Source organism: Vipera berus (genome assembly GCF_964194415.1).
Source record: "Vipera berus genome assembly, chromosome: 4".
Lineage (NCBI taxonomy): Eukaryota > Metazoa > Chordata > Lepidosauria > Squamata > Viperidae > Vipera > Vipera berus.
The window spans coordinates 5785083-5796925 of record NC_138206.1 but is presented as its reverse complement, the minus strand read 5'-3'; the positions used below and the strand labels follow the sequence as shown (position 1 = coordinate 5796925).

The following is an 11843-nucleotide window of genomic DNA, read 5'->3' as shown; positions in this document are numbered from 1 at the left end:
ATGATATTTTCAGACTTGGAAGGTCACATAGAATGTTGAATAATAAGGTTGGAAGGGACCTTGGAGGTCTTCTAGTCCAGCCCCCTGCTCAAGCAGGAGACCCTATACAGTATCGTTCTGGACAAATGGCTGTTCAGTCTCTTCTTGAAAACCTTCAGTGGTAGAGCAGCCACTCCATCATGATTATTAATCTCCTCCTCCTCCTCCTCTTCCTCCTCCTTCTCCTTCTCCTTCTCCTTCTTCTTCTTCTTCTCCTCTTCCTTCTCTTCCTCCTTTTCATCATGAATGCATGAGTGGAAAGGATAGGATTGTCTATCTTCCCCATCTATTATGGTGTGGTCCCTTGTTTCTCACAGCTGGCAGCAAAAAGTCCACGGAAAGAACTGAGAGGAGACCTCCTCCATCGTTGTCCTCCACCTCATGAATTTAAAAAAAAACTCAGGCTGGGCTAGGTTGTCTGAATCTGAAGTTTCTAATCTACTTGACCGTCGGAGAAATGATAACATGCCATGATAGCCGTGTGTTTTCTTTTTTAAGGGCACTTAGTGTTGTGGCGTAAGGGACGCGGCGGCTCAGTGGGTTAGGACGCTGAGCTTGTCAATCAGAAGGTCGGCAGTTTGGCGGGTCGAATCCCGAGTGCCGCGTAACAGAGTGAGCGCCTGTTACTCGTCCCAACTTCTGCCAACCTAGCAGTTTGAAAGCACGTAAAAAATGCAAGTAGAAAAATAGGGACCACTCCGGTGGGAAGGTAACAGCGTTCCGTGCGCTTTTGGCGTCTAGTCATGCCGGCCACATGACCACGGAGACGTCCTCGGACAAGCGCTGGCTCTTCGGCTTTGAAACAGAGATGAGCACTGGCCCCTAGAGTCGGAAACGACTAGCACGCATGTGCGGGGGAACCTTTACCTTTTACCTAATGTTGTGGCTGTCATCATTTTTGTGGAACTGTATTCCACGAAAGTGTTCAGAAAAGCAATTGTCTAGAAAGATCTTCCCAGGTAGGAAGATCTGAAACTTTAGAGCCGTATTATCCAACCTTAGCAACTTCAAGATGTGTGGACTTCAGCTTCCCAGACTTGAACGGAAAGGAAGGGAAAGGAAAGGGAAGGGGGAAGGGAAGGGAAGGGAAGGGAAGGGAAGTTTGGCTTATTTCCTGGGTGATCAAGAGGAACTGTCTACAGTTCACCCACACATAGGATTTCCTTCTGTGCTGGCTTTTCAATTTTCTATGCTGCCTTTTCAAAAAAAAATTTAATTACATTTATATCCCGCCCTTCTCCGAAGACTCAGGGCGGCTTACAAGCTTAGCAGTAGCCTTCATTCTATGTATATGCCTGCTTATTAGGGCTTTCGCCCCCCCCCCCAAGCGGCATTATTACAAAGTCAGCTTAATTGCCCCCAACAATCTGGGTCCTCATTTTACCTACCTCGGAAGGATGGAAGGCTGAGTCAATTAAAATAAATAAAAAATAAATAAACCTTGAGCCTGGTGGGACTCGAACCTGCACTAATTGCAGGCAGCTGGTGTTACTTAAGGAGGCATTAGCCCACTGCTCCACCAAGGCTCATTGTAGAGAAGTTTCTGTTTGAGCGGCAAAATTGTACACCTCGTCTGCATCTCGTTAAAAACAACAAGAGGAATGTTAATCACTCTCTCTGTGCAGCCTTCTCCTCCGAGTGAAGCCACAGGCACACAGCATGGGTGAAATGTCACCCCCGAATTGCACAAGTTCCCCCCCACACACACACAACCCATTTTTAAACCGCCGAGCTTGTCCTGCTGCCTCGACCGAAGACCTGGTGCTTTGGCCTAGGTAGAGATTTCCCTCTGTTTCCCCTCTTTCCCTTCTCACTCTTTCATTTGTGTCCGTGCAACTCTTTTCTTTTTGCAGATATGACAGCTTTGGACACCTCACTAACATCACTTTCCCAACTGGTCAAGTCACCACTTTCCGGAGCGATACGGATAGCTCTGTCCACGTCCAGATTGAGACGTCCAGCAAGGATGATGTAACCATCACCACCAACCTTTCAGCCTCAGGTGCCTACTACACCCTCCTGCAAGGTAAGCCCGACATAGTTTGACAGCTTCCTCCTAAAAAAACCTTTTAAGTTTTTCTTAATTGAACCAGGGCAGGACAGCCTTAGAGCTTTGCAGACATTTGCAGACCGGCAGGGGAGAGGGGACGGCTTCCCACGAGCGACCGGCAAGCTGGTGTGCATGCAGCTCCCTTTACACGAGTGGCCAGTGTCGCGCACCTGCTGCTTGTGCAAATGGAGCGCACGTGCGCCGCTCATGCAAGCGGGGATGTGCGTGTGGCACGTGTTCGCCCGCCGCTGCCACGGCCCAGTTCCAAACAGCTGGTGTCCTGGGGACTGGGGACCCCAGACTTAGGGAAAAGCCGGGTAAAGCCTCTCTTGAACAGAAGGTCTAAGTAGAAGATCCTAATGTTGAACATTATTTCTGGGTTTGTTCACTCTAATTATTGTTTGAACATTCTGAAAGGTAAGGAGTTTGGGCCAATCACCAGGAGACATATTCTAGTCCCATCTTAGCCATGAAAGCCAGCTGGGTGACTTTGGGCCAATCAGCAGGAGACAATGTGTTCTAGTTCCACCTTAGGCATGAAGGCCAGCTGGGAGACTTTGGGCCAATCATCAGGAGACTGAGAGTTCTAGTCCCGCCTTAGGCATGAAGGCCAGCTGGGAGACTTTGGGCCAATCATCAGGAGACTGAGAGTTCTAGTTCCGCCTTAGGCGTGAAAGCCAGCTGGGTGACTTTGGGTCAATCAGCAGGAGACAATGAGTTCTAGTTCCACCTTAGGCATGAAGGCCAGCTGGGAGACTTTGGGCCAATCATCAGGAGACTGAGAGTTCTAGTCCCACCTTAGGCATGAAAGCCGGCTGGGTGACTTTGGGCCAGTTAGCAAGAGAGAATGAGTTCTAGTCCTACCTTACATATGAAAGCCAACTGGGTGATTTTGTGCCAATCACCAGGTAAAGGATGGAAGAATAAGGAAAATGACCATAAGGGCAATATGCAAGAACTGATATGTATATAAATTGGTCTATTCCATGGGTAGGCAACCTTGGCTCTTTTATGACTTGTGGACTTCAACTCCCAGAATTCGTGAACCAGCCATGCTGAGGGGAAAGGGAGAGGTTTCCAAGCTGAGCCATGCTGGCTGAGGAATTCTGGGAGTTGAAGTCCACAAGTCATGAAGGGGCCATAGTTTCCCCCATGCTGGCTCAAAATTGTGGGAGTTGAAGTCCACGAGTCATAAAAGAGCCAAGGTTGCCTACCCCTGGTCTATCCTAACTTAGCACCTGCCAGGTGTGTAGGACGTAAGGGTATTAGCCGGAAGAGTATCTTCTGTACCCAAAAAATAAAAAATAAAAGACCATCTCTAACTGATTTCAACCATTTTAGAAAAATTAAAATGCCAGATTAATGCTGGAAAGGAAATTCAGCTCCACCTCAGGAGTCTAATTAAGCAACAGAAAGCACTTTCAGAACTCTTTGGGGAATTAATTGACTAGGGCGAGATTTAAACGATCAGAGCTGAGTAAAAGTTTGTAATAATTGTCTCCCGAGCATCTGAATATTCAGTTGCTCCGAGCTGATTCTGGGAACCATATTTAGTGATCAGGGCCAGCTCCAGGACAGGATAGGTGATCACTCAGCCAGTGGATACAGGTAGTCCTCAATTTACAACACCTTGTTTATTGATCGAAGTTACAACGACACTGAAAAAAGTGACTTATGACCGTTTTTTGGACTTATGTCCATTGCTGCATCCTCATGGTCACGTGATCAAAATCCAGAGGCTTGGCAACTGGCATGTACTTATGACAGTTGCAGCATCCCAGATTTACGCAATCCCCTTTGGCGACCTTCTGACAAACGAAGTCAGTGGGGGGAAGCCAGATTCACTTCACAACTGTGTCACTAACTTCAAACGCTGCAGCCATTCCCTTAACAACTTACTTATTTATTTATTTATTTATTTATTTATTTATTTATTTATTTATTTATTTATTTATTTATTATTTAAATTTATATACCGCCCTATTCCCGTAGGACTCAGGGCGGTTTACAGGGAAATTAAAATACATAGCATACAAAATTAAAATCAGTTAAAACTATTAATTAAATTACAGTCCCTGAAGTTAAACTAAAACCCAATTAAATTAATGAAATTAAAACCCCTCAGTCTGGGCCAAACAACTCGAAGAACCAGGTTTTCAAGTCCCGGGGAAATGAGCGAAGGTCGGGGGCAGTCCTGAGTTTCGTGGGAAGTTGGTTCCATAGGGCCGGCGGGCCCACAGAGAACGCCCTTCCCCTGGGAATAACCCGCCGGCATTCCTTAACCGGTGGTACCCGGTTAAGGTACCAGGTACCTTGTGGCGAGAAAGGTCGGAAAATGGGGCAAGGCTCACTTAACAGCTGTCTCGCTCAGCCACAGACATTTTGGACTGCCTTGTGGTCGTAAAGTCGGGGACTACCTGCAATGGACTACGAGACTTTGTGGATCTCGGGGGTGTGCCATTTTTACGAAGGGAAAATTTGTGTGAAATTTAATGGATGGGTGCGCAACTCATTAAAGGAAGCTACTTGGGGGGGGGGGGCAAAAATCAGAATAAATCTTTTCATTAACGAAAGATTTGAAAGCCACCATCCTGTTGAACTGGTTAACCACCCTGATAATTAAGGCACTCAAATTCTCTAACCTGCTCTGCTTTATGTCTCATTTGCAAAACTGCAGATAGCCCTCGACTTGCAACCGTTCATTTAGCGACCAAAGTTACAACGGCACCGGGGGGGGGGGGGAGAAAGTGCCTTATGAGCACTTTTCACCTTTATGACCGTTGCAGCATCCCCGGGGTCACGTGATTCACATTTGGATGCTTGACAGCTGCTTCATATTTATGATGGTCGCAGGTGTCTCGTGGGTCGTGGGAGATCCCCTTTTGTGACCTTCCGGCAAGCCGAGTCAATGAGGGATAGCCAGATTCACTTAACAACTGTGCTACTCATTTAGCAACTGCAGTAATGTGGCCAGAAAAATCACAAAGGGAGGCAAAGCTCACATTTAACAAATTTCTCACTTAGCGACATACATTTTGGGCTGAGTTATGGCCGTGTGTCGAGGATTACCTGCAAGGGGAGCCGCGTAGGGTTGGCTGCCTGTCAAGTTGTTGGGGTTTTTTCTCTCTCTCTCTTTCTCTCGTATAGATCAAGTGCGCAACAGCTATTACATCGGGGCAGATGGCTCTCTCCGCCTGATCCTGGCTAACGGCATGGAGGTGGCTCTTCAGACTGAGCCCCATCTCCTGGCGGGCACCGTGAACCCCACCGTGGGGAAGAGGAACGTGACCCTGCCCATCGACAACGGTCTCAACCTGGTCGAGTGGAGACAACGGAAAGAGCAATCCAGAGGCCAGATCACCGTGTTTGGACGCAGGCTGAGGGTGAGTGGGCCCGTTCCCGGTGAGCACGGATGGACCTGAAATTGTTGGTTCTTCTTCTCACCAGAGAGGAAAGGGTTAAAGCAGAGTTCCCCAACCTTTTTGGAGCGGGAGGAGGAGGAGGAAAAAAAAGGGATGGTTTTACGAGAGGGATAAACTCATGCACGTACATGTGCGCACCCACAAACACCTGGGGCGGCGAATGCCCACGACGCTCATGATGACACTCGCGCGAGTGGGGGATGAGAGTTTGCGACGCTCACGCCAGAGGGGCTACAAACACCTGTGATGCTTGCAGTGACGCTTGCGCGAGTGAGCACAGACACAGACACACCGGCCAGCCACTCGAACGGCCCGATGGCCAACAGGCCACGGCCCGGTAGTGGGCTGTGGCCCACAGGTTGGGGATCCCTAGGTTAAAACACTTCCCGGTGTTGTCACATCAGTCGGAAGGAACACGCGAGATGGGTTGAGTTTTGCAGTGGGTCTTCCTTTGCAACAAGAAGGGGCAACATTTAAAAATTACAGCCAGGGTGACCTGGAACTAGACCGAGTGAAGGGTTGTGACCTTTCGTGGTAGGTTAGCAGGAATGAAAGAACAACAAACAGATTGTCCTCGACTTAACGATCACAGTTAAGCCCAAAGTTTCCGTTGCTCACAGCTGTTAAGTGAATTTTGCCCCATTTTTATGACCTTCCTTGCTACAGTTGCTAAGTGAATCACTTCAGCTGTTAAGTTAGTAACGTGGTTGTTAAGCGAATCTGGCTTTCCCCATTGACTTTCCTTGTCCGAAGGTCGCAAAAGGGGATCAACACAGGACACCGCAACCGTCAGGAACGTGAGTCGGTTGCCAAGTGTCTGAATTGTGATCCTGTGACCAGGAGGATGCTGACACAGTTGTATCTGTGAAAAATGGTCATAAGTCACTTGTTTCAATGCCGTTGTAACTTCAAACAATCATTAAACGAGGATTAACTGTACTCTGAATCCATCGTTCTCCCAGCCCACGGGTAGGCAACCTTGGCTCTTTTATGACTCGTGGACTTCAACTCCCAGAATTCCTGAGCCAGCTGGCTCAGGAATTCTGGGAGTTGAAGTCCACGAGTCATAAAAGAGCCAAGGTTGCCTACCCCTATCCCAGCCAAATGTGGCCTCACCACTGTGGTGTAAAGCAATAACTTATCACTTCCCAATATTGTTGGTGCTGCCCCTATCAAATATCAAAAAATGCTTATATCCACTGTCTCATTTTTGCATGTATATTGAAAAGGGGCGTGGCTTTCAGCATATATCACAGCCACCATCTTGACTTTTTCTGCCTTTTTTTGTGGCTGCCCCAGTTATAGAATAGAACAGAATAGAACAGAATTATTTGTTGGCCAACTTTGGTTGGGTACACGAGGAATTTATCTCTGGTGCAGAAGCTCTCAGTGTACATATACAAGCAATAAGTGAGAAACCGTGATCCCAATCAACATAAAAATACATTCGTCATAAATCATAAGAGACAACGCATTCATCATAAATCATAAGGTGCAGCACTTAATGATCGTCCTAGGAGAACTAGCTAAGCAAACAACATAAATCATACGAGGATACTAAATAAAACAATGTTAAATCGTAAGATACAAGCAACCAAGTCATAATAAGATATGAAGAAGCTAAAACTCAAATCCTTTGGCCACCTAATAAGAAGGAAGGACTCACTGGAGAAGAGCCTAATGCTGGGAAAGATTGAGGGCAATAGAAGAAGGGACGACAGAGAATGAGGTGGCTGGATGGAGTCACTGAAGCAGTAGGCGTGAGCCTAAATGGACTCCAGAAGATGGTAGAGGACAGGAAGGCCTGGAGGAACGTTGTCCATAGGGTCGCGATGGGTCAGACACGACTTCGCAACTAACAACAACAAAGTACTTTGGCAATGTTGCAGAAATGAGTTGTTTAGCAGATTGACGGCATGTGGGAAGCTCCTTGTGTCTAGTTGTTTTGGTGTGCAGTGCCCTATACACCAAATATATAGTGCAAATGCCTTTATACATAAAGAACCAAGATATTATTAACAGTTTAAAATACTTAGCTGAATCCCAGCGTATGGATTTTTCAAGGCTCTCCTTCCTGCCTTTCTTGCTTGCATCTCATGAGAGTTTTTTGCAACTGGGCAAAAACCCTATTTGCCACTTTGCCCAGGGGAGGGAAGCAAAAGAGATTGTTCCGAACGGTAGTTAACGATGAATCTTACTAAGGCTTTTGGTAATTGTCCTCATTCTTATCCTTGCAGGTTCACAACCGAAATTTGTTGTCCCTTGACTTCGACCGGGTGACACGTACCGAGAAGATTTACGACGACCATCGCAAATTCACGCTGCGCATTCTCTACGACCAGGCGGGCCGGCCCACGCTCTGGTCCCCCAGCAGTCGTCTGAATGGGGTGAACGTCACCTATTCCTCTGGAGGACATATAGCCGGGATCCAAAGGGGTACTATGTCCGAAAGAATGGAATACGACCAAGCGGGCAGAATCACGTCCAGAATGTTTGCTGACGGCAAATCTTGGACCTACACATATTTAGAGAAGGTGAGTGCCATAGGGAAGAGGTGTCTGTAAAGTTTTAACCAACTGAAGTTTTATGAATCACCCAATCTGCCTCTTTGAATTATATTTATATACTACAGGCAGTCCTTGACTTACAACCATTCACTTAATGACCGTTCAAAGTTATAACCGCACTGAAAAGAAACGACTTCTGCCCGTTTTTCACATGACTGTTGCCGCATCTCCACCGTCACGTGATCAAAATTTGGAGGCTTTGGCAACTGGCTCATATTTATGATGGTCGCGGCGTCCCGGGGTCACATGATCCACTTTTTGCAACCTTCTGACAAGCAAAGTCAATGGGGGAAGCCAAGAGTCACTTAATTGTGTTACTAACTTAACCGCTACGGTGATTCACTTAACAACTGCGGCAAGAAAGATTGTAAAGTGGGGCAAAACACACCCAACAGCTGTCCTGCTTAGCATTGGAAGTTTGGGGCTCAGCTGTGGCTGTAAGTCGAGGACTACCCATACTAAAATGGTCGTGACCTTTCACTGGGAAAAACAATGCACCATAACACAACCATTTTTGAACCAAGGTCCCTCAAATGGGCTGATTTACAGAATGTGGTCAAAATCCTGTGCCTCCCAAGGGAATGAAATTTGAGGAAGTTGTGGCTGTTTCAGTACTGCTGGCCTGCTACTGCTGCAGTGACGGACATGAAGTTCTATTTTCAACATTCTGTGACAGTTTCCTAGCCAGTCTAGTAATCCCTTGCTCTCCCCCACATTCAGTAGCAGCCACTTACCTGCCTGCTGGAAGAGGGAGGGAGGGAGGGAGGGAGGGAGGGAGGAAGGAAGGAAGGAAGGAAGGAAGGAAGGAAGGAAGGAAGGAAGGAAGGAAGGAAGGAAGGAAGGAAGGAAGAAAGAAAATTTACTGAGACTCCCTGTCAGATTCCCACAAGGAAACTCAATGGGAAGCCAGCAGGAAATCAGAAGTCTTTCCTGCTCCCATTGCTTTTTTGCTACTCCTTCATCATTCTGTTTCTCTGTTTAGGTAAGGAAATATATCTCTGAAACCCAACAGGCATACGATGTCTAGTATTCTCTTATTTTCCTCCCTTTATATCTCCCAGAAGATTATTAAAAAATAATCTCCAAATCGTTTTTCCGTGTTACCTGGGTACATATTCATCCCGCTATTCCTTTTCAAGACAAGCAACTTAATGCAGAACACGGGAAAAAAATTAAGGACAGGAGATAAAAAAAAAGGAAAAGAATCCCTAGCAAACTCTAGTTCGCACCAACACTATTTACTATAACTTCATAACAACGGCTAATGACCCTCTTTTACCGGTCTACTATAGAGAGCGTCCTCTCGTATGGTATTGTGGTTTGGTGTGCTGGTCTGACAGCCGCGGACAGGAAAGTATTACAGAGGGTAGTGAGCACAGCACAAGACATTGTGGGCTGTTCCATGACACCACTGGATGACATCGCCAGGGCTCGTTGCCTTGGAAGAGTGAGGAAGATTCTCAGGGAGGACACACACCCTGGACGGTATCTCTTTACTCTCCTACCATCCGGTAGGAAATATAGGAATATAGCCAGCCGTAGCAACAGGCTGAAAAACAGCTTTTATCCGTGGGCTGTTAGGCTTTCAAATGGGACATAATCTCTGTGAACTTATGCAGAATTGACTTGGGAGGCCGGTGTGTGGTGTAGTTGGTTCACATGGTGTGGTAGGATGGAGGGCTTGTTGTCACTGTGTGTTGGGGGGAGAGAGCACGGGGGGAGGCTCAGCTAATCTCAATGTACACATGTTGTACTTTAACAATAAAGGTTTATTGTTATCAGCCTCGCCTCTGCTACATCCACAGATCACCTCTTGAGTTGCTTGAAACTTCTTGTTCCCTCTGGCATCTTTTCAACCTGAAGAAGTTTTAAGTAACTTTGGACAATGTTGGTCACGGCAGAAACAATCCACTTTCTGTATCCTGCTACAAAACGTAGCCGTAATAATGATGTCGACAAAATGTCCTTGATATAACTTCTTTTTTCCTCTTCTGATTACAGTCCATGGTCCTGCTTCTTCACAGTCAGCGGCAGTACATTTTTGAGTTCGATAAGAACGATCGCTTGTCGTCAGTAACGATGCCCAACGTAGCTCGGCAGACACTGGAGACACTTCGATCAATTGGCTACTACAGGAATATCTACAGGCCCCCGGAGGGCAATGCTACAGTGGTAGAAGACTTCAACGAGGAATGGCAACTCCTTCACACTTACTACTTGGGGACCGGGAGACGGGTCATCTATAAGTACGGCAAGCTGTCCAAACTGGCCGAGATGCTTTATGATACCACCAAAATCAGCTTCACCTATGATGAAACAGCGGGCATGTTGAAGACCATCAACTTACAAAATGAAGGCTTCACCTGCACGATCAGATACCGCCAGATTGGACCGCTCATTGACCGCCAGATTTTCCGTTTCACGGAAGAAGGCATGGTGAACGCCCGTTTTGATTACAACTATGACAACAGCTTCCGGGTGACCAGCATGCAAGCCGTGATCAATGAAACCCCCTTGCCTATTGACCTCTACCGTTACGACGATGTGTCGGGCAAAACTGAGCAATTTGGCAAATTCGGGGTGATCTACTACGACATCAACCAGATCATCACCACGGCGGTCATGACCCACACTAAACATTTTGATGCCTACGGTAGGATGAAGGAAGTTCAGTATGAAATATTCAGGTCCCTCATGTACTGGATGACCGTACAGTACGACAACATGGGGAGAGTGGTGAAAAAGGAACTGAAGGTCGGTCCTTACGCAAATACCACCAGGTATTCGTATGAATATGATGCCGACGGCCAGTTGCAGACGGTGTCCATCAACGAGAAGCCCCTCTGGAGATACAGTTACGACCTCAACGGGAATCTCCATTTGTTGAGTCCTGGCAACAGCGCCCGTCTTACGCCACTGAGGTACGACCTCCGGGACAGGATTACGAGACTGGGCGACGTGCAGTATAAGATGGACGAAGACGGCTTCTTGAGGCAAAGAGGAAACGACATTTTTGAGTACAACTCCGCGGGACTTCTCATCAAGGCCTACAACAAAGCCAGCAAATGGAGCGTGAAGTATCGCTACGACGGGCTGGGAAGAAGAGTCTCCAGCAAAACCACCCACGGTCACCATCTGCAGTTCTTCTACGCGGACCTCACCAACCCCACCAAGGTCACCCACCTGTACAACCATTCCAGTTCTGAGATCACCTCTCTCTATTACGACCTTCAGGGTCACCTCTTTGCCATGGAGGTCAGCAGTGGAGATGAATTCTACATTGCTTGCGACAACATCGGGACGCCCTTGGCGGTCTTCAGCGGGACGGGCCTCATGATCAAGCAGATCCTCTACACGGCGTACGGAGAGATCTACATGGATACCAACCCGAACTTCCAAATTATCGTTGGTTACCATGGGGGTCTGTACGATCCCCTCACCAAACTCATCCATCTGGGGAAGAGAGACTACGACGTCCTCGCCGGCCGGTGGACCAGTCCGAACCACGGCATTTGGAAGCGTCTCAGCCACAGCAACATCATGCCGTTCAATCTCTACATGTTCAAAAACAACAATCCGATGAGCAACGCCCAGGATATAAAGTGCTACATGACAGGTAAAAAATTCCTGCTCAGCTGGTTAGTTAACTGCCCAGGGCAGAATGGGAACTTTTGCATGGAGTTTGGTCGTGAAGCTTGGGACCTCCTCCGCAGAATGGACGCCTCTGCTTACTGGCAAAAAGCACGCAAGTTTCTAGGTACAGCA

General features: G+C 47.4%; 1 protein-coding gene across 1 annotated transcript in view; it reads left to right on the top strand.

Moving 5' to 3' along the window:
• TENM4 (teneurin transmembrane protein 4) overlaps nucleotides 1–11843 on the top strand; it is a 315526-nt gene that overhangs the window by 293366 nt on the left and 10317 nt on the right. The window contains exons 25-28 of the mRNA XM_081327781.1: nucleotides 1893–2065; nucleotides 5237–5472; nucleotides 7749–8045; nucleotides 10080–11694. Coding sequence (XP_081183907.1) covers nucleotides 1893–2065; nucleotides 5237–5472; nucleotides 7749–8045; nucleotides 10080–11694 — 2321 coding nt within the window. The remainder of the gene's footprint in view (nucleotides 1–1892; nucleotides 2066–5236; nucleotides 5473–7748; nucleotides 8046–10079; nucleotides 11695–11843) is intronic.